The sequence below is a fragment of the Oncorhynchus mykiss genome, chromosome 10 (assembly GCF_013265735.2).
Source record: "Oncorhynchus mykiss isolate Arlee chromosome 10, USDA_OmykA_1.1, whole genome shotgun sequence".
NCBI classification, from domain to species: domain Eukaryota; kingdom Metazoa; phylum Chordata; class Actinopteri; order Salmoniformes; family Salmonidae; genus Oncorhynchus; species Oncorhynchus mykiss.
The window spans coordinates 47,962,682-47,987,938 of record NC_048574.1 but is presented as its reverse complement, the minus strand read 5'-3'; the positions used below and the strand labels follow the sequence as shown (position 1 = coordinate 47,987,938).

Genomic DNA, 25,257 nt, shown 5'->3' with positions numbered 1-25,257 from the left:
GCAGGAAACGTATGATCTCTGTAATTGCAAACACAGGTTTCTGTACCAAATATTAAGTTCTGCTTTACTGATGTATCAAATAATTGTCATGCAATAAAATGCAAATGAATTACTTAAAAATCATACAATAAAATGCAAATGAATTACTTAATCATACAATGATCTTCTGCATTTTTGTTTTAGATTCCATCTCTCACAGTTGAAGTGTACTTATGATAAAAATTACAGACCTCTACATGCTTTGTAAGTAGGAAACACTGCTGAGTTTCCAGGTTATCAAATACTTGTTCTCCCCACTATATATATATATGTGTGTGCATATATATAGTACACGTACCATATACAAATACTTGCTTAGCAACCACAAACTTTGATGCAGACAAGTCTGCAAATATTCTAGATTTCTGTAGTGTTTGTGTTTATTTCAATGACAACCCATGCTACGCACACACATTCACAAGCATTGAGGTTCTCACACAAACAAAAACACACACTCGCAAAAGTAACAGTAACTCACAGAAAAATACTAAAAGCGAAAAACAGGTCCAATTACCACAAAACATTTCTGTAAATAAAAATCAATTGATATTACTTTCACCAAACTTTTTTTTTTTATGCACAGAGTAACAACACTGAGGGAAATTCTATCAATAATATCAATGACCACTGAAATTTGCTTCACATAACACTGCTTGAAAAAAAAGAAAGTACAACACAGCCACAAGAACAGCTGGAGTTAACCTTGCCAATCCACTGAAAGAAGAGCCATAGCATATGAACGAGGAAATGCATCTCAAAAAAGGCAAATGAGTTATTTTGTTGCTTGAACCCACCTTAGAAAATAGGAACATGGCAAGCATTAAAATCTATGGCCTCAATCCATTAGCGCTGTCAATCCATGTCATCATGTAACAACTCTCCTTAATCATTGGCTTTTCTGTCCATTGTAGACTGCTCAGCAAGATTATTATAGTAAACAAATAAATAATTAACAAACATGTTTGAAAAACTAAAACGATATTTGACTCCAACAGAAATCATCAAATGTTCAGTTAGTTTTTTTTAGTCTTCTAAACTTTGGACAACAATCAAATGAGGGTTTTCAAGCTTCTGAACTTGGCAGGTAAGTAATGCCTGGAGATAGTGAGGTTTCGAATAGGCCTAGCTTGTTTATCACTAACTACCAAGGAAGAAATCTGGTACTTTCTGTCCCTAACACTAAAACTGAAAATAAATAATATCAAAAATGAAAATAGTTTTTTTAAAACTCAAACTAAATAAAAAATAGTAAATCTGGTCTGAAAACTAGCAAACTGAACTTCAAACAAAAATAAAAAAAACGAATAGAAAAACACAACTATAATAACCTTGGTGCCCAGGAAGCATAGAGTGAGTGACCATGTCTGGGTTGGCCTCTAGGTGGCGGTCTTGTTGTAGCCAAACAGCCCCACTGGCAGGTACTTCACATGGGTGGGCCACTGGGCAGCCAGCTGGAAGAACTTCACATCAGTCCACTCCACGCCGTCCACAGACACTGAAAAATATCCAATAGTTTCATGACTCCCATCTACAAACACCGAAAAATAAACAAGCATGTTGAATCGGGTTCAGTCCCACTGGGCACAAACTGGTTGAATCAACATGGTTTCAAATGAACTTGTCAACGTTTTGTGGCGTGGAAAATACATTGGATTTGAAAAACTGTTGTTTTGAGGGGGAAATGTCAACTACAAGATTGTCATCACGGTAACCAATTTAACTTAGACAAACCTGGGCCGCACCTCCTACTGGAGAGTTGATCTATCTACAGCTTTCCATTTGGCCAACTCACCAAGGGTTTTAAGCATGCCCAGCCCTGCTTAGCGTTGATATTTGTCAAATGACTTCTACCAATGTGCTATCGTGAGTAGCACCTTAGAACCTGCTGCCCTATACACATAGACTTGAAATCAATGGACACTTTCACAATGGAACACTGGTCACTTTAATAATGTTGCATTACACATCAATTATGTATCTACTGTATCTTAGTCTATGCTGCTTTGACATTGCTCGTCCAACTATGTATATATTCTTAATTCCATTACTTTAGATTTGTGTGTATTGTTGTGAAATTGCTAGAAACTTCTTGTTGGAGCTAGAAACACAAGCATTTTGCTACACCCGCAACATCTGCTAAACACGTATGTGATTATTGAGGGATCTCTTAACTAAATAGATTCACTGTTGCTATCGAAGTCATTACAAAGGGTAGGTTTAAGAGAGCAAATTAAATGTTACCATACTTTATAAGTCCTATATCATCAATGATACTATTTAGGCCTACAGTATATCTAGTATTTGCGAAGTCAACAGCTATTGTTTCAATTCAACCCAGGGTTCAACTTAAATAAAAAGCAATTAAAAAGTTTTTTTTTTTTTCACCTTTATTTAACCAGGTAGGCAAGTTGAGAACAAGTTCTCATTTACATTTGCGACCTGGCCAAGATAAAGCAAAGCAGTTCGACACATACAACACAGAGTTACACATGGAGTAAAACAAACATACAGTAGAAAAATAAGTCTATATACAATGTGAGCTAGTGAGGTGAGATAAGGGAGGTAAAGGCAAAAAAAGGCCATGGTGGCGGAGTAAATACAATATAGCAAGTAAAACACTGGAATGGTTGATTTGCAGTGGAAGAATGTGCAAAGTAGAGATATAAATAATGGGGTGCAAAGGAGCAAAATAAATACAGTAGGGAAAGAGGTACAGTGCCTTGCGAAAGTATTCGGCCCCCTTGAACTTTGCGACCTTTTGCCACATTTCAGGCTTCAAACATAAAGATATAAAACTGTATTTTTTTGTGAAGAATCAACAACAAGTGGGACACAATCATGAAGTGGAACGACATTTATTGGATATTTCGAACTTTTTTAACAAATCAAAAACTGAAAAATTGGGCGTGCAAAATTATTCAGCCCCTTTACTTTCAGTGCAGCAAACTCTCTCCAGAAGTTCAGTGAGGATCTCTGAATGATCCAATGTTGACCTAAATGACTAATGATGATAAATGCAATCCACCTGTGTGTAATCAAGTCTCCGTATAAATGCACCTGCACTGTGATAGTCTCAGAGGTCCGTTAAAAGCGCAGAGAGCATCATGAAGAACAAGGAACACACCAGGCAGGTCTGAGATACTGTTGTGAAGAAGTTTAAAGCCGGATTCGGATACAAAAATATTTCCCAAGCTTTAAACATCCCAAGGAGCACTGTGCAAGCGATAATATTGAAATGGAAGGAGTATCAGACCACTGCAAATCTACCAAGACCTGGCCGTCCCTCTAAACTTTCAGCTCTTACAAGGAGAAGACTGATCAGAGATGCAGCCAAGAGGCCCATGATCACTCTGGATGAACTGCAGAGATCTACAGCTGAGGTGGGAGACTCTGTCCATAGGACAACAATCAGTCGTATATTGCACAAATCTGGACTTTATGGAAGAGTGGCAAGAAGAAAGCCATTTCTTAAAGATATCCATAAAAAGTGTCGTTTAAAGTTTGCCACAAGCCACCTGGGAGACACACCAAACATGTGGAAGAAGGTGCTCTGGTCAGATGAAACCAAAATTGAACTTTTTGGCAACAATGCAAAACGTTATGTTTGGCGTAAAAGCAAACAGCTCATCACCCTGAACACACCATCCCCACTGTCAAACATGGTGGTGGCAGCATCATGGTTTGGGCCGCTTTTCTTCAGCAGGGACAGGGAAGATGGTTAAAATTGATGGGAAGATGGATGGAGTCAAATACAGGACCATTCTGGAAGAAAACCTGATGGAGTCTGCAAAAGACCTGAGACTGGGACGGAGATTTGTCTTCCAACAAGACAATGATCCAAAACATAAAGCAAAATCTACAATGGAATGGTTCAAAAATAAACATATCCAGGTGTTAGAATGGCCAAGTCAAAGTCCAGACCTGAATCCAATCGAGAATCTGTGGAAAGAACTGAAAACTGCTGTTCACAAATGCTCTCCATCCAACCTCACTGAGCTCGAGCTGTTTTGCAAGGAGGAATGGGAAAACATTTCAGTCTCTCGATGTGCAAAACTGATAGAGATATACCCCAAGCGACTTACAGCTGTAATCGCAGCAAAAGGTGGCGCTACAAAGTATTAACTTAAGGGGGCTGAATAATTTTGCACGCCCAATTTTTCAGTTTTTGATTTGTTAAAAAAGTTTGAAATATCCAATAAATGTCGTTCCACTTCATGATTGTGTCCCACTTGTTGTTGATTCTTCACAAAAAAATACAGTTTTATATCTTTATGTTTGAAGCCTGAAATGTGGCAAAAGTTCGCAAAGTTCAAGGGAGCCGAATACTTTCGCAAGGCACTGTAGTTGTTTGGGCTAAATTATAGATGGGCTATGTACAGGTGCAGTAATCTGTGAGCTGCTCTGACAGCTGGTGCTTAAAGCTAGTTAGGGAGATAAGTGTTTCCAGTTTCAGAGGTTTTTGTACTTCGTTCCAGTCATTGGCAGCAGAGAACTGGAAGGAGAGGCAGCCAAAGAAAGAATTGGTTTTGGGGGTGACCAGAGAGATATACCTGCTGGAGCGCGTGCTACAGGTGGGTGCTGCTATGGTGACCAGCGAGCTGAGATAAGGGGGGACTTTACCTAGCAGGGTCTTGTAGATGACCTGGAGCCAGTGGGTTTGGCGACGAGTATGAAGTGAGGGCCAGCCAACGAGAGCGTACAGGTCGCAGTGGTGGGTAGTATATGGGGCTTAGGTGACGAAACGGATGGCACTGTGATAGACTGCATCCAATTTATTGAGTAGGGTATTGGAGGCTATTTTGTAAATGACATCGCCGAAGTCGAGGATTGGTAGGATGGTCAGTTTTACAAGGGTATGTTTGGCAGCATGAGTGAAGGATGCTTTGTTGCAAAATGGGAAGCCAATTCTAGATTTAACTTTGGATTGGAGATGTTTGATGTGAGTCTGGAAGGAGAGTTCACAGTCTAACCAGACACCTAGGTATTTGTTGTTGTCCACACATTCTAAGTCAGAGCCGCCCAGAGTAGTGATGTTGGACAGGCGGACAGGTGCAGGCAGCGATCATTTGAAGAGCATGCATTTAGTTTTACTTGTATTTAAGAGCAATTGGAGGCCACGGAAGGAGAGTTGTATGGCATTGAAGCTCGCCTGGAGGGTTGTTAACAAAGAAGGGCCAGACGTATACAGAATGGTGTCTGCGTAGAAGTGGATCAGAGACTCACCAGCAGCAAGAGCGACATCATTGATGTATACAGAGAAGAGTCGGTCCAAGAATTGAACCCTGTGGCACCCCCATTGAGACTGCCAGAGGCCCGGACAACAGACCCTCCGATTTGACACACTGAACTCTATCAGAGAAGTAGTTGGTGAACCAGGCGAGGCAATCATTTGAGAAACTAAGGCTGTCGAGTCTGCCGATGAGGATGTGGTGATTGACAGAGTTGAAAGCCTTGGCCAGGTCAATGAATACGGCTGCAAAGTATTGTTTCTTATCGATGGCGGTTAAGATATCGTTTAGGACCTTGAGCGTGGCTGAGGTGCACCCATGACCAGCTCTGAAACCAGATTGCATAGCGGAGAAGGTATGGTGGGATTTGAATGGTGGGATTCGGTAGTCTGTTTGTTGACTCGGCTTTCGAAGACCTTAGAAAGGCAGGGTAGGATAGATATAGGTCTGTAGCAGTTTGGGTCAAGAGCATCCCCCCCTTTGAAGAGGGGGATGACCGCAGCTGCTTTTCCAGTCTTTGGGAATCTCAGACGACACGAAAGAGGTTGAAAAGGGTAGTAATAGGGGTGGCAACAATTTCGGCAGATCATTTTAGAAAGAAAGGGTCCAGATTGTCTAGCCCGGCTGATTTGTAGGGGTCCAGATTTTGCAGCTCTTTCAGAACATCAGTTGACTGGATTTGGGAGAAGGAGAAATGGGGAAGGCTTGTGCGAGTAGCTGTGGGGGGTACAGTGCTGTTAACCGGGGTAGGGGTAGCCAGGTGGAAAGCATGGCCAGCCGTAGAAAAATGCTTATTGAAATTCTCAATTATAGTGGATTTATCGGTGGTGACAGTGTTTCCTATCTTCAGTGCAGTGGGCAGCTGGGAGGAGGTGTTCTTATTCTCCATGGACTTTACAGTGTCCCAGAGCTTTTTTGAGTTTGTGTTGCAGAAAGCAAATTTCTGGTTGAAAAAGCTAGCCTTGGCTTTTCTAACTGCCTGTGTATATTGGTTTCTAGCTTCCCTGAAAAGTTGCATATCACGGGGGCTGTTCGATGCTAATGCAGAACCCCATAGGATGTTTTTGTGTTGGTTAAGGGCAGTCAGGTCTGGAGAGAACCAAGGGCTATATCCGTTCCTGGTTCTAAATTTCTTGAATGGGGCATGCTTATTTAAGATGGTGAGGAAGGCATTTTCTAAAAATAACCAGGCATCCTCTACTGAAGCGATGAGATCAATATCCTTCCAGGATACCCCGGCCAGGTCGATTAGAAAGGCCTGCTCGCTGAAGTGTTTGACAGTGATGAGTGAAGGTCGTTTGACCGCTGACCCATTACGGATGCAGGCAATGATCGCTGAGATCTTGGTTGAAAACAGCAGAGGTGTATTTAGAGGGCAAGTTGGTTAGGATGATATCTATGAGGGTGCCCATGTTTACGGCTTTGGAGTGGTACCTGGTAGGTTTATTGATAATTTGTGTGAGATTGAGGGCATCAAGCTTAGATTGTAGGATGGCTGGGGTGTTAAGCATGTTCCAGTTTAGGTCGCCTAGCAGCACGAGCTCTGAAGATAGATGGGGGAGCAATCAGTTCACATATGGTGTCCAGAGCACAGCTGAGGGCAGAGGGTGGTCTATAGCAGGCGGCAACGGTGAGAGACTTGTTTTTAAGAGGTGGATTTTTAAAAGTAGAAGTTCAAATTGTTTGGGTACAGACCTGGATAGTAGGACAGAACTCTGCAGGCTATCTTTGCAGTAGATTGAAACACCGCCCCCTTTGGCCGTTCTATCTTGTCTGAAAATGTTGTAGTTAGGGATGAAAATGTCAGAATTTTTGGTGGTCTTCCTAAGCCAGGATTCAGACACGGCTAGAACATCCGGGATGGCAGAGTGTGCTAAAGCAGTGAATAAAACAAACTTAGGGAGGAGGCTTCTAATGTGAACATGCATGAAACCAAGGCTATTACGGTTACAGAAGTCACCAAAAGAGAGCGCCTGGGGAATAGGAGTGGAGCTAGGCACTGCAGGGCCTGGATTCACCTCTACATCACCAGAAGAACAGAGTGGGATAAGGGTACGGCTAAAAGCTATGAGAATTGGTCGTCTAGAACGTCTGGAACAGAGCGTTAAAGGAGGTTTCTGCGGGTGATAAAATAGCTTCAAGGTATAATGTACAGACAAAGGTATGGTAGGATGTGAATACCGTGGAGGTAAACCTAGGTATTGAGTGATGATGAGGGCGATATTGTCTCTAGAAACATCATTGAAACCAGGTGATGTCATCGCATGTGTGGGTGGTGGAACTGAAAGGTTGGATAAGGTATAGTGAGCAGGGCTAGAGGCTCTACAGTGAAATAAGCCAAAAACACTAACCAGAACAGCAATGGACAAGGCATATTGACATTAAGGAGAGGCATGCTTAGTCGAGTGATCATAAGGGTCCAGTGAGTAGTGATTCAGACAGCTCGCCGGGCCATCAGTAGCAAGCTTGCATAGATGTTTTTAGCCACCTTGCGCGTTTCCGTCTGTAAATTAGTGGGGTTCCGTGTAGTAGAGGGGATCAATCAAATTAGCAAAATAGATATAGTTATAGTGACCCAATATAAACTGTCCGATAGACCTATTCAGATAGCAGCCGATAAGACAGCTAACGATTAGCGGGCCGCAGATGGGAGTTCAGGTAACGTCACGACGGAGGAGCCAGCCGGATAACTCCCTCGGGCAGATAACGTCGGTAGTCCAGTCGTGAAGGCCCGGTGGGGCTCCGCATTGGCAGTAAAACGGGTCCAGATAGGTGATTGTAGCCCAGGAGTGGCTGATGGAACTCTTTAGTCACACGGATAGCAGATAGCTAGCTGCGAGATCCAGGTGTAAATGTCCAGAGCTTGCGGTTGAAATCCGGAGATATGGAGATATGAATATCAAATAAAAATGTAAATGCATTTGAAATAAAGTTTGATTTGATTTAGTCCTATTCTTGCATTTAAAATTTGATTTGATTTTCCGTCCTATTCTTTAACTTAGATTTTTGCTTCAGATGGAGACATGAATTCAACATATTAATTATCAATTTGTAGACCAACTGGAATTGAAGCCAGACTAAATCAGTGGCACAAAAGATACATCTCCTTCAGATGTTGATATTTGGTCGTGTCGACAACCAAAACACAATTCAATAACACTTTTGCGATAGAGTAAAAAACCCATCTTAGAAACTAATGTAACAGTATTTAATCAACCTTAAAATCCATGGCCACATTGAGGCTATTGTAACTATAAATGTATTCTGTAATCGTAGAAAGCGTGCATGGTCAAGATAGCATGCAACGGTCGCAGGTCGGTGGAGATCTTCACAATTGCTATTATAAATCTGCACAGCATCTCTTAACAGCCTTGATTACTTGCACTATGCGCTAACAATGTAATCCCAACTGCAATCCAGGTTATGTGGTTGTGCTATTAGACGAAGCACAGTGAACTCATTAGGTTGAAGAATAAATAAATATCTGACATTGTATTCCCATTTCTGCTTTTAGATTGTTGATAACACAGTTGGGAATTCAACAAACTCCTAGCCTTCTTTTTTGAGTGGGTGAATAAAAAAAAAAAAGGTTGAAATCTCATTGATCAACAGCTCAACCAAATATGACCCACATGTCCACGTTGACGTGGTGTACCTTTTAGGCTGGTCTGCTGCTGCTTGGTAGAACAGATGAGTCTGGTGATGCCCTCAACCACCTGGCTTTTAGAGTCCACATCCCTCTCTTTGGGCTTCTTCCCCAGGAATATGGTGGAGACTGTGGACACGGAGGAGATGAGCACACAGAGAGGGGGGTTCAAACCAAAACACTTAACAGCATGCATCTATTGCATACTTCTCCTTTCAGTTAGTACATTTACTTAGTTATTATCTACCCCAAGTTAGTTGATTGACAAACTGCATGTGCTGGACAGTCCACTATCTTCCCACCCTCCTCCTCACCTTTCTTGTTCTTCTCCTTGGTGACCACAGTCATAGCCATGGTGTTGGCCTGGGGCTGGTTCTCAGTGGAGCCCCCTCCTGGCAGCCTGCTGACCTGCAGGGAACGGAAGGCACTCTTCAGGGTGTTCTTGGAGCCCTTGTCACACCGCTCCCCATCCTTCTTCCGCTCTGAGCATGTCGCTACCCAATAATCCACCGTCAGCCCAATGGTGTCCACCCCATGGGACATATTAGGGCTCCTGGGAGAGAGGTAGAGAGTGTGGCAGACAGTGTACAAAAAACAACTATTGCTCAACAATGTACTCAAAAACGTGTTTAACTGCAGGGATGGGAATTAACTTCTCATGTTAGACTGTTGTACACTGTGGTTGTCATACCCCAGACCGCTACTCAGGGAGGGAGACGGAGGTGGGGTGACAGCCTCTCTGGTCATCCCTGTGGGAGATCCATGGGCGGGTGGGGAGGTGGAGGGAACAGCCAAGCTAACACTAACAGCCTCCTCAGAGTCTCCACCTGTAGGCCCAAATCAACACGGTCCTTAACACTGCTCATGGACAGACTGGAGAGAGAAAGATAAACATTAACAACCAATAGGTTAAGGACAGAAATATGAACCCACCTGAATAGGCCGGATTCGGTTCAATCAACCCTACTTTCACCACCTGTTTCACACACAGGGATCAATTCATTAGTATCAGCATTACACTCCAGGGTTGTACTTGGGAATCGTTTGGATATCCCTCGTCTGTCGGTTTGCATTGAAGCAATAATTATGATAGAGGCATCATTTGCCAAATTGACTGCCTCAATGTTAGTATTGATGGAAACCATCAGTACTGATTTACTTACCCCAACAAAGGGAACAAATTTCTGGTAAGAGTCTTCGTCATATCTGGTAAGGTGGAAATAATGAGTGGCCAATAAAATATTTGTCTTCCTAAAACATACCTGATTAACATCATATAAACTGAGTGTACAAAACATTAAGAACACATTAAGAGCACACCCCCCTCAATTCGTCGGGGCATGGACTCTACGAGGTGTCAAAAGCGTTCCACAGGGATGCTGGCCCATGTTGATTCCAATGCTTCCCACAGTTGTGTCAAGTTCACTGGATGTCCTTTGGGTGGTGGACCATTCTTAATGCACACAGGAAGATATTGTGTATGAAAAACCCAGCAGCGTTGCAATTCTTGACACAAACCGGTGCGCCTGATACCTACTACCATACCCCGTTCAAAGGCACTTCAATCTTTTGTCTTGTCCATTCACCATCTGAATGGCACAAACACACAATCCATCTCTCAAGGCTTAAAAACCCTTCTTCAACCTGTCTCTTCCCCTTCATCTACATGGATTGGAGTAGGTTTTAACAAGTGACATCAATAAGGGATCATAGCTTCCTGTCGTGTGCTCTTAATGTTTAGTGCATGCAGCGTTAATCAGCCACGCAGGCCACTCCACTCACGTCTTGTACTTGCAGGTGAGCATGGCCTCAGCGATAGGCAACTGGTGTGTGACAGAGACACTGCTGATGTACTGGCTGATCCTCCCAGCCACGTCCACGCCGTCTGCAGCTGGAGCCGCTGGGAGGGAAGGGGAACAGACAGTCAGTCTGTAGGGAGCGCAAGGCTGTGACCAGATCTGAACTGACTAACCCTAGTAACGAAGGAAGAGATGGGGCAGCTTGCAGAGAGCGCGTCCTCCAGTCAAATACCATTAATATGCTGATCAAGTCAGATTAAGTTCCCAAAGACACACGCTCGACTGCTTTCCAGCTCAGTGGAACTGTTTGTAAAACAAAGCATATTGATTTATAAACTGAAATAGTCCTTCAGTCTGTGTTGCCGCTAATAGCACAAAACGAAAAGCGCCCTCGTCGGTTTCAAATGGGAAATGTTTGCGCTTAGCGCTCGTGGGAAATGGAGATGTGACGAGAGAGAGAGAGCGAGAGAGAGAGAGAGAGAGAGAGAGAGAGAGAGAGAGAGGTGTGGTGTTTACTAGAGTGAGGGGGCTCCAGGCGACTGAACAGGTCTCTCCAGGCATTGTCCAGGAACACAGAGCTGTAGCGAGGGTCCAGGGAGGCTAGGTGCTTAGCGACAGGGTGACAGCCTGGAGGCAGAGTAGAGGCAGCCACAATGAGTCACACACCCAACCCACTCAGTACTGCAGCTCTGAGCAGAGCAGCTGTACCATACTGCGCTTCAGCTATATGTGACATAATGACTGGAGCAACTCATTGTCAGGAGGAGGTATCAGAACATGAGAGTGGGTGTTTTTGTAAATCTTTGTTTATGCTTCAGCTGAAGAGGCTTATATATATATATATATATATATATATATATATATATATATATATAAGCATTACATAACCATGCTAGATATGTACCATACTATCCCACTGGGCACAAACTGGTTGAATCAAGGTTGTTTCCACGTAGTTTATCAACATACTGTAATGTGGAATCTACGTGATTTTTGGTTGAGATGGAGACGTGAATATAAAGTCTCAATTCTTAATTTGTAGACAAACTGGAATTAACGCCAGACTTAAGTCAGTGGCACAGACTGAACTATCCAAGCAGAAGATTCATCTCCTTCAAATGAGGATACTGGATTGTGTTGACGACCAACCACAATTCAATAGGACTTTTGTTATCCAGTAAAATAGCCTAAAGTTAATCGCTATCTTACAAACGAATGTAACGTTCAACCTTAAAATGAGTAACACATCCATGGCCTCATTTTGAGATGACTGTAATTATAAATGTCTTCTTATGTAATCATTTAATGTGGCATGCATATAAGTGGTCGCGGGTCTGTGGAGATCTTCACAATTGCTGTCATAAATCTGTGCAGAATCTCAAACGGCATTGATCCCTCACACCATGTACTTTTAATGTAATCTCAACTGCAATCTTGGTCATTTGGATGTGCTATTAGATGAAGCACAGAGTGGTAACACATTCATCTCTTGTAATAAGCAAACAAAATATCTGACATTGTATTCCCATTTGAACTTGGCTGTGCTTTTTAAAAATGGTTGAAAGCGTAGTGAAGGACCTTTGGGTGACAAGTAAACAACAACAAAAAAAATCGGACATTGTTTTTTCATTGGAATGTGGTTGTGCTTTTAGATGGTTGAAATCCTAGTGATGACACGTTGGAAATTGAACTAACTTTCGGATGTCTTTTTGAGTTGGTGAATACAGGTTGCAATCTCATTGAGCATCGTCTCAACCAAATATTACCCAATTTTCCACGTTGAAATGACATGGTGTGCCCAGTGGGAAACATCTTTACAGCGGTCACATTGTATAATGCTGATCTTTTAGACCCAAGCACTGTGTTAAATGGTATATAACATATTCATATTACTGTTCTCAGGACCTGAACCGGTCTCTCTCTCACCCAGGGGGACCACCAGGAAGCGGATTAGGCTGAGCCAATCAGATGTTTTGTTGGCCAGCTGAGTGACAAAGAAGTGCAGGATGGCCCCCAGGTAGCTCTGTCCCCCTGCCACCACCACCTTGACCGGCGGCGGCGTGGACGAGTTACAGTTACAGCTGCGGGGAGAGGAGGGCGGGTTAGTGGACCACAATATAATAGGTTCCCTTCATTACCACGCGATACATTGAACCAGCGAGTATTGATTCATTGGCTACTCACAACTTTTGGATGCGCGTGAGGAGGGTGGTGAGGACAGCCTGAATCTCCACCCCACAGCAGGTACACACTAACGGCTGTTTTTGAGCCAGCAGCACCTCGGACACATACTGCACACACGTTTACCAGAGGCCACAAACACATAGACACAGATGAACACACATACGCAAAGTAAATATGTCCACAGGGGAATGGAGGAGTGAGATAATGGAGGTGAAGATTGAAGTGAAGAATACCTGTCCCTGCCAATCACTGGTGTTGACCAGGACCAGGCTGTCCGGGAGGGTAGTGTCTGAGGAGAAGATCTGATTCAACTGGTCATACACAGCCTTCCTGGGCACCTGCACCCACACACACATACACACACACACACATACACACAAAGTCAAATTCTGGGCATATTCAAATACATTGTCAAAAACTGGGCGCACACACGCATGCTTCAATGAAATCCATCAACACAACAGGACAGTGCTGTGCCTGTATGCAGCTGTAAGCGAGAAGTCAATTGCGGGTCTCAACTTCCTGCTGAGAGTAAGAATCTCAGAACACACAAGGTGAAACTTCAATATTCGGTAGTAGTTGGTAGTAGTTTTCCTCTTGTGATGTCAGTCACTGACAGTCACTCAATTAACCCATGTCAGCTCACCTTTTACAGATTGCTAGGTAAGTTAGTCTAGCCAGCTATATAAATGTTGTAGTATGTCATGGCTGAATTACTGACCAGGCACATCAAAGCTCGAGGCCAGTAGCCATGATCTCCTGAGGCCCCCCCCCCCCCCCCCATTGATTTTGTTAGTCAGTCTCCCTCAGAGATTATATGAACCTGTCAAGTAACTGCAAAATGTGTAGAATTGCAACATTTTCTCTGCCCCAAAACTAAATTTGTATTAACTTTAAAGCTAAACATTTGCAACAGGATCACCACTCTGGATCACCCTCTGCAAACAAATCCTCAGCTCCATGGTGAGTATGGAGTATGGGTACGGACTAGCTCTGGTTAGGGTGAGGGTGGGTTACCTGTGGGGTGTGGCTGAGCTCCGGTGACCTTTCACTGTCAGAGCTGTTGGTGCGTTCGCTTAGGGGCTTGGACAGTGCTCGCCTCTCCTTCATTGGTGTCCCACGTCTCTGCCTGGGTGTGTGCCCGCCATCCAACCTGGAAAAAACACACACCTACTCACTGACAGTCAGTACCCACACAGAAAATATGACTACGGCAGAAAGTGAAGGAGCGCACTTTGTGTGCGTGTGTGTGTGTGTGTTAGACTGACCTGGGGGAGGGCATGGTGGTGTAGGGCATGCTGGTGTGGCTCTCACTCTTGCTGCTCCTCAGTTCCCTCATTGGGGTCCTGGGTAGCTGCTCTGGGACAGAGACAGTGATGCAGGGGGTAGTGTCCAGAAACATCTCCGGATCAGTCAGCACCTAAACACACCGACAGACAGCCAGACAGAAACACATCTTAACACCGCACAGGCCTCAAAACACTGAAATACAGAAGCCACCAATGAGAGAGGGGGAAAATAAGAGAGGGAGCGAGGGAGGAGGGGGAGGTTAGAGGGTCTCACCAGGGTGTCTGTCTCAGAGTCGTCCAAGTTGCGGGAGCGAGAGCGTTTCATCTTGCCTGACGGGGGCTGCTCTCCTTGCTGAAAGTCAGACAGCAGGAAAACAGTGGTAAGAGGGAGTGCCAGAGGACATCTGGACTTAGAAGGCCCAGCCACCCTCATGTACTGTACTCACTGGGCTCAGGGTGTCTCTGGGCAGACTGCACCTGCTGTTCAGACTGCCAAACTCGGTCTGCGAGCTGGACTGGGACATGCCCTCAAAGAAGGGCCTGAACGTTCAGAGAGAAGAGAGATTGCCAGAGTTCTGTTAGGTGGATGTTTGTCAGAACATACATTTCCGTTACCTACAGATAAGTCCGACTTCTCATGACCTGAGTTTGGGTTTGGGTGTGCTGAGGACGCTGTCCGTCTCCTCCATCTCTGGCCCGCTGTCATTGGGGTTGTACATCTCCAGACTGTCATAGAGCTCATCCAGGTCCTCCTCCACATCACGGATGTGCTCCTGGGACACATGCTCCAGGCCAAAGTCCACCTCATCAGACACCTTAAACCTCTTCAACAAGGCCACAAACTTCTGCTTGATGTTGGGCTGCCGGGTTAAAGGAACACGTAGATATCAAACTGGTTGACTAGAACAGCGGCAGGTAGTCCCAACGCCACAGAGACAGGCAGACGAGTAGACTGGATGCTTACATGAGCTCTGGTGATGGAGGCTGTAGAGGTGAGTTTGTGTCTGTGCTTCTTCTTCCTCATGTCATCCTCTTCGTCAAACAGATACTGGAGGGAAAAAAAAGAGGGAGGGTCAAGTTCGTGCTCAAACCGGACAAACCCTCCATCCACTCTGCTGTACGCCGGCTTAAATGCTTGTAATGAAGCAGTGTGGTATTTTTCTGAGTGTCGCTCCCCCCCCCCCCTACCTGGCTGTGAGCAGGGTCATCACTCCCGTCCTGCTCTGATGAATAGCTCTCCTCGTCTTCCTCCGAGTAGTTGTCAATGTCAGGGGAGCGGTCTGGCAGTTACAGGGAGCCAGATAGGAGATGTGTTATGTATGGGTGTGGGGTTCCAGTAGGATGTGAAAACTATTTAAACCTTGTGTCATATGGACAAGGCAGTGGCTGACTCGCTCAAAAGACGAACATGGATGATTGCATTTACTGACCATGGTGTGGCACGTACACATTGAACTGTTCAATACACTGACATTCTGGAGACTTAGACAACTCCATATAAGCAAATTGCCGAATAGAAATAAAAAAGTAAGAAGAATAACGTTTAAAAGAAAAAAACATTTTACTTTCTGATTCCTTGTTCATGGCCTTATCGCCCTCGAGCCTGTCCCCTTTGTCTTTCACTCTGTGTCTCCCTTACCAGACATCTTGGCCTTGGACATCTCGTGGTCGATGGGCTGGCTGGAGAGCGAGTAGACCCTCATCTCGGCCACAGGCACAGCCGTGTCCTTCACCGTGGTGTGGAGACCCAACACACGGGCTCCCTCACTGGGGTGCTGCATCACCTGGGGAGGAGAGAGGAAAGGGGGTCAGTGAGAGAAAGAGAGATTTGGGGGGAGGGGGGGGACAATTGATGGCGTGTTGTACAAACAAAAGCCTGAATGATGGCAGTCATGGCAGTTAACGGCAGTTAACGGCTGCGGTGAGGTGTTGCCCTCTTACCTCTGCCATGTTGATGAGGCCCAGTGCCAGGGTCTTATAGCCCAGAATGGTGCGGTTCTTGTACCTCTTCCTCCTCTGCAGCATGATCTGCAGTCTGTTGGCATCTCGCTTCAGAAAATGTGGATACTGGAGGAAGTAAAGATGAGAGATGGCGAGGTTGACAGAATCAGACATGCACTTAAATCATGCACTGAAAATAGAATCTCTGGGACATTTAAAAAAAAGTATCTGACTCTCATCCACAATTCATTTGCATACACATAACTGTCTGTGCAAACACCCCACGGTAACTCACTTGCAAGGAGAACGTTAGCTGAAGATCGGTCTCGGTAAGTCCAGGCGATGACAACAGGATTTCATTGGACCGTAAAATGCGCTTTGATCCCTAAGAAGATATTCCAAACACGTTACAATACATCTCCTGCATATATTATCCATGGATTACAGATAAAAGGTTCTTATAAGTCACTAGTGTATTTAAGCAATAAGGCACAAATGGGTGTGGTATATGGCCAATATTCCACGACTAAGGGCTGTTCAGCACAAGAAATAAGAAAAAAAAGAAAAAAACTTGAGTGTGCATAACTATTCACCCCCCCAAAGTCAATACTTTGTAGAGCCACCTTTTGCAACAATTATAGCTGCAAGTCTCTTGGGGTATGTCTCTATAAGCTTGGCACATCTAGCCACTGGTATTTTTACCCATTATTCAAGGCAAAACTGCTACAGCTCCTTCAAGTTGGATGGATTCCGCTGGTGTACAGCAATCTTTAAGTCATAACACAGATTCTTAATTGGATTGAGGTCTGGGCTTCGACTAGGCCATTCCAAGACATTTAAATATTTCCCCTTAAACCACTCAAATGTTGCTTTAGTAGTATGCTTAGGGTCATTGTCCTGCTGGAAGGTGAACATCCATGCCAGTCTCAAATCTCTGGAAGACTGAAAGAGGTTTCCCCTCAAGAATTTCCCCTGTATTTAGCGCCATCCACCATTCCTTCAATTCTGACCAGTTTCCCAGTCTCTGCCGATGAAAAACATCCACACAGCATGATGCTGCAACCACCATACTTCACTGTGGGGATGGTGTTCTCAGGGCGAGGAGAGCTGTTGGGCTTGTGCCAGACATAGCGTTTTCGTTGATGGCCAAAAAGCTACATTTTTGTCTCATCTGACCAGAGTACCTTCTTCCATATGTTTGGGGAGTCTCCCACATGCCTTTTGGCAAACGCCAAACTTGTTTGCTTATTTTTTTCTTTAAGCAATGGCTTTTTTCTGGGCACTCCTCCGTAAAGCCCGGCTCTGTGGAGTGTATAGCTTAAAGTGGTCCTATGGACAGATACTCCAATCTCCGCTGTGGAGCTTTACAGCTCCTTCAGGGTTATCTTTGGTCTCTTTGTTGCCTCTCTGATTAATGCTCTCCTTGCCTGGTCTGTGACTTTTGGTGGGCGGCCCTCTCTTGGCAGGTTTGTTGTGGTGCCATATTCTTTCCATTTTATAATAATGGATTTAATGGTGCTCTGTGGGATGTTCAAAGTTTCTGATATTTTTTTTATAACCCAACCCTGATCTGTACTTCTCCACAACTTTGTCCCTGACCTGTTTGGAGAGCTCCTTGGTCTTCATGGTGCCGCTTGCTTGGGGGTGCCACTTGCTTGGGGGTGCTACAGATTCTGGGGCCTTTCAGAACAGGTGTAGCTATACTGAGATCACGTGACAGATCATGTGACACTTAGATTGCACACAGGTGGGCTTTATTTAACTAATTATGTGACTTCTGAAGGTAATTGGTTGCAACAGATCTGATTTAGGGGCTTCACAGCAGAGGGGTGAATACATATGCACTTTCTTTTTTTTTTTTTATTCATTTTACTTCACCAATTTGGACTATTTTGTTACATGAAATTCCCCCCCAAAAGTCAATTTAAATTACAGGTCGTAATGCAAAATAAGAAAAAACGCCAAGGTGTTTGCAAGGCACTGTATGTACACTTTGTCGAAGGGACGGCGGTGTGTGTGTTAAGAGCGCCACCTGGAGTTTGACTGCGATGACAACAGATGTTAGGTCTCTGTCCAGCTCCTGAAGCATCACCAGCTTCTTCAGAGTAACTGTGAAGAGCCTGGGTTTAAGGAGAGAAAAAGGGGATATTCATATTTCTCTGTTTTAGTCTGTGAATTCAGTGAATAGGTACCAACAACATGAGAAAGTGTCAGTCGAGTCCTTGACAATAACAAATCTTTAAAAAAAATGTTGGCTGAGAGTGGTAGAGTATCACCCTAGATTTGTAATGCAAATTGTAAGCGGGAAATGGTTCGGTGAGGACGGTGGCCAACAAAAGCACTTTAGGAATATTAGGCTCCAGACATAAATCACAGATCAATGTATTCCTACGGGCAATTCGTGGTTCGAAGTACTTTATTTTTGGACAAAGCAGAGACAGATTGGCTGGCTGGGATTTATCTGCGTAGATGAGAGCTATTCAGACAGAACAGGACACTCAAGGAGAAACTAAAAAAATTGTCATCCTCTCAAGGTAGAAGCCACTATGGGCTCCAAAAGACACAACTAGGTCTACAGCCTCATTGTTGATTCTTAGCCAAACAAACTGCAGCATTGCATCTTGAATAACCTTTAATTCCATTTGGGTCCTAGGTGCAGCACTCGGCCTCACGTCACAAAGATCGGGTAATAGGAGAGGGTTCCGTATCTGCTGTTCCTCCCTAATTAAATGTCAAATTCACTACAAACCTTGGCCTCTCCACTCACTACACCATTAGAGAGAGAGATGCTGGAGAGGTCTACCAGAGAACATCTGATTGGGTTAGGAGATTAATGGTTAATAATTGATATATTCATTGAAAGCCAAATGCCAAACAGATTTGGCACTATAGGCTAAATAGAAATACACTACATTACCAAAAGTATATGGACACCTGCTCGTCAAACATCTCATTCCAAAATCATGGGCATTAATACGGAGTTGGTCCCCCCCTTTGCTGCTATAACAGCCTCCAGGAAGGCTTTCCAGTAGATGTTGGAACATTGGTGCGGGGACTTGCTTCCATTCAGCCACAAGAGCTTAAGTGAGGTCGGGCAATTAGGCCTGGCTCGTAGTCGGCGTTGCAACTCATCCCAAAGGTGTTCGATGGGGTTGAGGTCAGGGCTCTGTGCATGCCAGTTAGGTTCGTCCACACTGATCTCGACAAACCATTTCTGTATGGACCTCGCTTTGTGCACGGGGGCATTGTCATGCTGAAACTGGAAAGGGCCTCCCCCAAACTATTGCCACAATGTTGGAAGCACAGTATCGTATAGAATGTCAATGTATGCTGTAGCAATAAGATTTCCCTTCACTGGAACTAAGGGGCCAAGCCCAAACCATGAAAAACAGCCCCAGATCATTATTCATCCTCCACCAATCTTTACAGTTGGCACTATGCATTGGGGCAGGTAGCGTTCTCCTGGCATCCGCCAAACACAGATTTGTCCGTCAGATTTCCAGATGGTGAAGCATGATTCATCACTCCAGATACAGCGTTTCCACTGCTCCAGAGTCCAATGGCCGCAAAGTTTACACCACTCCAGCCGACGCTTGGCATTGATCATAGTGATCTTAGGCTTGTGTGCAGCTGCTTAGACATGGAACCCATTTCATGAAGCTCTCAACGAACAGTTATTGTGCTGACGTTGCTGCCAGAGGCAGTTTGGAACTCGGTAGTGAGTGTTGCAACCGAGGACAGACGATTTTTACGCACTACTCGCTTCAGAGATCCCATTCTGTGAGCATGTGTAGCCTACCACTTCGCGGCTGAGCTGTTGTTGCCCCTAGACGTTTCCACTTTACAATAACAGCACTTACAGTTGGAGTGGGGCAGCTCTAGCAGGGCAACATTTTTACAAACTGACTTGTCGGAAAGGTGGCATCCCATGACGGTGCCACTTTGAAAGTCAGGCCATTCTACTGCCAATGTTTGTCTATGGAGGTTGCATGGCTGTGTGCTCGATTTTATACACCTGTCAGCAATGGGTGTGGCTGAAATAGCCGAATCCACTAATTTGAAGGGGTGTACACTATACAGTGCATTCAGAAAGTATTCAGACCCCTTGAGTTTTTCCACATTTTGTTACATTACAGACTTATTCTAAAACAGATTGAATATTTTTTTATTCATCAATCTACACACAATACCCCATGAGAAAGCAAAAACAGGTTTTTAGAAATGTATTAAATATAAAAAACATAAATACCTTATTTACATAAATATGGGACTCAAAATTGAGCTCATGATTTGGAAAGGCACACACCTGTCTATATAAGGTCCCACAGTTTACAGTGCATGTCAGAGCCAAAACCAAGCCATGAGTACAAAGGAATTGTCTGTAGAGCTCCAACACAGGATTGGGTCGAGGCACATTTCTGCAGCATTGAAGAGTGGCCTGCATCATTCTTAATGGAAGAAGTTTGGAACCACCAAGACTATCTAGAGCTGGTTGCTTGGCCTAACTGAGCAATCAGGGGAGAAGGGCCTTGGTCAGGGAGGTGAGCCTGATGGTCACTGACAGAGCTCCAGATTTCCTCTGTGGCGATGGGAGAACCTTCCAGAAGGAAAATCTCTGCAGCACTCCACCAATCAGGCCTTTATGGTAGGTTGGCCAGACAGAAGCCACTCCTCAATAAAAAGGCACAAGACAGCCCGCTTGGAGTTTTCCAAAAGGCACATAAGGGACTCTCAGACAATTAGAAACAATATTCTCTGGTCTGATGAAACGAAGATAGAACTCTTTGGCCTGAATGCCAAGTGTCACATCTGGAGGAAACCTGGCATCATCGCTAAGATGAAGCATGGTGGTGGCAGCATCATGCTGTGGGGATGTTTTTCAGCGGCAGGACCGGGAGACTAGTCTGGATTAAGGGAAAGATGAACGGAGCAAAGTACAGAGAGATCCTTGATGAAAACCTCATCCAGAGTGCTCAGGACCTCAGACTGGGGGAAAAGGTTTACCTTCCAACAGGACAACGACCCTTATCACACAGCCAAGACAACACAGGAGTGGCTTCGGGACAAGTCTCTGAATGTTCTTGAGCAGCCCAGCCAGAGTCCGGACTTGAACCCGATCGAATATCTCTGGAGAGACCTGAAAAATGCTGTGCACCGACACTCCCCATCTAACCTGAAAGAGCTTGAAAGGATCTGCAGAGAAGAATGGGAGGAACTCCCCAAATACAGGTGTGCCAAGCTAGTAGCATCATACCCAAGAAGACTTCAACAAAGTACTGAGTAACGGGTCTGAATACCCATATAAATGTTATATTTCAGTTAAAAAAAGTTTTATACGTTGCAGAAATGTCTAAAAACCTGTTTTTCTTTTTCTTTATATGGTATTGTGTGTCGGTTGATGAATGAAAAAAACTATTGAATAAATTTTAGAATAAGGCTGTAATGTAACAAAATGTGGAAAAAGTCAACGGGTCTGAATAGTTTCCGAATGCACTGCATATAAACAGTTGAAGTCGGAAGTTAACATACACCTTAGCCAAATACATTTAAAATCAGTTTTTCACAATTCCTGACATTTAATCCAAGTAAAAATTCCCTGTCTTTGGTCTGTTAGGATCACCACTTTATTTGAATAATGTGAAATGTCAGAAAAATAGTAGAGAGAATGTTTTATTTCTTTCACATTCCCAGTGGGTCAGAAGTTTACATACACTCAATTAGTGTTTGGTAGCATTTCCTTTCAATTGTTTAACTTGGGTCAAGCATTTTGTGTAGCCTTCCACAAGCTTCCCACAATAAGTTGATTGAATTTTGGCCCATTCCTCCTGACAGACCTGGTGTAACTCAGTCAGGTTTGTAGGCCTCCTCTCTCGCACACGCTTTTTCAGTTCTGCCCACAAATGTTCGATAGGATTGAGGTCATGGATTTGTGATGGCCACTCCAATACCTTGACTTTGTTGTTCTTATGCCATTTTGCCACAACTTTAGAAGTATGCTTGGGGTCATTGTCCATTTGGAAGACCCATTTGCGACCAAGCTTTAACTTCCTGACTGATGTCTTGAAATGTTGCTTCAATATTTCAACATAATTTTCCTGCTTCATGATGCCATCTATTTTTGTGAAGTGCACCAGTCCCTCCTGCAGCAAAGCACCCTCACAACATGATGCTACCACCCCCGTGCTTCACGGTTGGGATGGTGTTCTTCAGCTTGCAAGCCTCCCCATTTTTCCTCCAAACATAACGATGGTCATTATGGCCAAACAGTTCCATTTTTGTTTCATCAGACAAGAGGACATTTCTCCAAAAAGTACGATATTTTTCCCCATTTGCAGTTGCAAACCGTAGTCTGGCTTTTTTTATGGAAGTTTTGGAGCAGTGGCTTCTTCCTTGTTGAGCGGCCTTTCAGGTTATGTCAATATAGGACTCGTTTTACTGTGGACATAGATACTTTTGTACCGGTTTCTTCCAGCATCTTCACAAGGTCCTTTGCTGTTGTTCTGGGATTGATTTGCACTTTTCACACCAAAGTATGTTCATCTCTAGGACACAGAACGTATCTCCTTCCTGAGCAGTATGACGGCTGCGTAGTCCCATGGTGTTTATACTTGTGTACTATTGTTTGTACAGATGAAAGTGGTATCTTCAGGTGTTTGGAAATTGCTCCCAAGGACCTTGTGGAGGTCTACAATTATTTTTCCTGAGATGTATTTTTTATTTTCCCATGATGTCAAGTAAAAAGGCACTGAGTTTGAAGTTAGGTCTTGAAATACATCCAATTGACATCCAAGGTACTTGTCAACATACTATTTTCAGAGCTCACCATACAGTGTGTGGACCACTTTAAGAGGAACAAATCATTTTCAACCAGCTCTTCTTCAAATCCACCCACGTCTTCTCTCCATTTTCCCTGCCAGAGAGAGCACCCCCGCAAGCAGCCTTTACCTTATACAGGGGTCCTTCTAGAATCCACACGCAACCCCACTCCTGCAACCTCTTTTCTATTGCTAGCATACATCAATTACCCAACAATTCAGAGTTAGACAAAAAAGCAGTATCAGAAACACTTTTGAATATTGCTCAAATGTAACATTGTTAGTAATAGTGGAGGAGTATTCCCCGATTAGCAACGGTCCGTAGGCGTATGTATATCGGCATAAAAGTGTTAGCCAATCTCTTGCCTCTAAGTATATACTGTGCTGGACAATTATTTATTCTGACAGCATGTTGTTTTCCTGTGGGGTTTAGGAGCAGCTGTCTATGGCACCCTGTCTGTGTCCCCAACTGCTCAGGGATATGTTGATTTGGAGGCTTTACATCCTGGTCAGTCATGATCTTGCACTTCCTAATGCTGATTCTTCATAACCATGGTCCTCCAAATATAGTTTTTCACTGTAAAGTTGAATGAGCTCTTCCTTTAAAATGGGAATCGTATGGTTTTGTACTGCATATTGCCCCTTTAAAGACACTCCCTAACCTTCACTACCATCAGCAATAATCTATCACTGCAGGCTAAATGTATCTATGTGAATAGCACACTAACCTAATAACTGACAATTAATTTACAGTTGCAATCACCTGGCCTGATGGTCAAAACAAAAACTGCTGTCATACTTGGAGTAATTTGCAGCAGTGCAAAATGTGTATTATTCAAAGCCAAATACAGAAGTATGCTATTTACTTAAACTTTAATCATATTAAATGTTATTTTCATTAACTCATACATTTTTTACAACTTTTATTCAACCCTCCTACATAACTTCTCTTGAGGGAAAAACAGGTGACTTCTTCTCACTGATTCAAAATCATTCCTAAATCAACATCCGACCACAGAAGCCGATAACCTGTATGTGATCTGATCCAGACTGGAAACCACGACTGTCAGAACCAGCCATGGAGTTTAGGCGGCCATACCTGGGCACACAGCTTGGAGATGAGCGATCAATTTCCCAGGTCGCATACAGGTTCATTTGAACCGGACGGTTCGGGACGATCGTGACGGTCTTGTACGGCTGCATATGTGGAGATGGTGTGCCCCCAGTCCGTGGGATACCCCCTCTCTCCGACATACTGGAGGCGTTTTGGATGTGAAAGAAAATACCTTCTGTCATTCAGCTTCCTGACTTGTGCATAAAGATATTTTATCATATCCTGAAGCTTCAAATTGCGCTTTCATATCCACATAATTCCATGCCTTCTTGCTTGCATTTCATGCTTTTCTGTTCTGCAGTCCACAGTTGATGTGATATGCTCACAAGTGCGATGTTTTTATTAGCAGGAAGCGGAACTTGCCCTCCAGGGAGCACAAGAGAATAGCTACGCCTCTCGTTAAAGACGCACTCTTTACTTGTACAATCTCTCAACAATAATAATGTCAGAGTCAGAGCGTCACAGCAGGTGCATACGGTATGTTGTGTGCGTGCTCGATCGCTCTCTCCCTCTCGCCCTCTGTCCCACCCACACAGTGATAGATAGAGTGCTATTATTGTAACGCGAGCCTCTCAGAGCTGCCATCCACACTATAGGGAGAGGAGACATGGTACCAGCAGAGTGGTCCCTTGGAGCATTAGGGTATCCCACTCATTATTACACTAAACAAAAAATAAAGACAACAGTTCATATAAGGAAACAAGTCAATTGAAATACATTCATTAGGCCCAAATCTACAGGTTTGACATGACTGGGAATACAGATATGCATCTGTTGGTCACAGATGCCTTAAAAAAAGGTAGAGGCGTGGATCAGAAAACCAGTCCGTATCTGGTGTGACCACCATTCGCCTCATGCAGCGCAACATATCTCCTTTGTGTAGAGTTGATCGGGCTGTTTATTGTGGCCTGTGGGATGTTGTCCCACTCCTCTTCAATGGTTGTGCGAAGTTGCTGGATATTGGTGGAAACTGGAACACGTTGTCATACGTGTCGATCCAGAGCATCCCAAACATGCTCAATGGGTGACATGTCTGGTAAGTATGCAGGCCATGGAAGAACTGGGACATTTTCAGCTTCTAGGAATCGTGTACAGATCCTTGCGACATGAGGCCGTGCATTATCATGCTGAAACATGGGGTAATGGCGGCAGACGAATGGCACCATTCGTATGGTATCTCTGTGCATGTAAATTGCCATTGA

The 25,257-nt window shown here is 44.1% G+C and overlaps 1 protein-coding gene across 2 annotated transcripts; it reads right to left on the bottom strand.

Annotated features, from left to right (window-relative positions):
- Positions 1-489: 489 nt before the first annotated feature.
- LOC110534131 (phosphofurin acidic cluster sorting protein 1) lies at positions 490-24,504 on the bottom strand. Of its 2 annotated transcripts, none has more exons than XM_036933233.1 (23): positions 24,041-24,504; positions 18,159-18,246; positions 16,422-16,511; positions 16,127-16,252; positions 15,825-15,969; positions 15,374-15,465; positions 15,150-15,233; positions 14,828-15,045; positions 14,632-14,725; positions 14,460-14,537; positions 14,165-14,316; positions 13,914-14,049; positions 13,130-13,234; positions 12,897-13,003; positions 12,618-12,793; positions 11,229-11,339; positions 10,696-10,813; positions 10,077-10,119; positions 9,847-9,889; positions 9,605-9,740; positions 9,228-9,466; positions 8,923-9,042; positions 490-1,534 (listed from the first exon to the last, which is right to left on the bottom strand). In XM_036933233.1, the coding sequence occupies exons 1-23, from the start codon at positions 24,235-24,237 to the stop codon at positions 1,416-1,418; spliced, it is 2,817 nt and encodes a 938-aa protein (XP_036789128.1). In that variant the 5' UTR covers positions 24,238-24,504; the 3' UTR covers positions 490-1,415. The 2 variants fall into 2 exon arrangements, with proteins under 2 accessions (XP_036789128.1, XP_036789129.1); XM_036933234.1 differs by having other exon boundaries at positions 12,639-12,793; positions 24,041-24,503.
- Positions 24,505-25,257: the final 753 nt, after the last annotated feature.

Coding starts and splice junctions, on each gene's coding strand:
- LOC110534131 (XM_036933233.1), bottom strand. CDS start 24,237: ATGACAGAAGGTATTTTCTTTCACATCCAAAACGCCTCCAGTATGTCG. Junction 15,234..15,373: donor ATGACCCTGCTCACAGCCAG/GTAGGGGGGGGG, acceptor TTTTCCCTCCAG/TATCTGTTTGACGAAGAGGA. Junction 10,814..11,228: donor CCTGGAGCCCCCTCACTCTA/GTAAACACCACA, acceptor CTTCCCTCCCAG/CGGCTCCAGCTGCAGACGGC.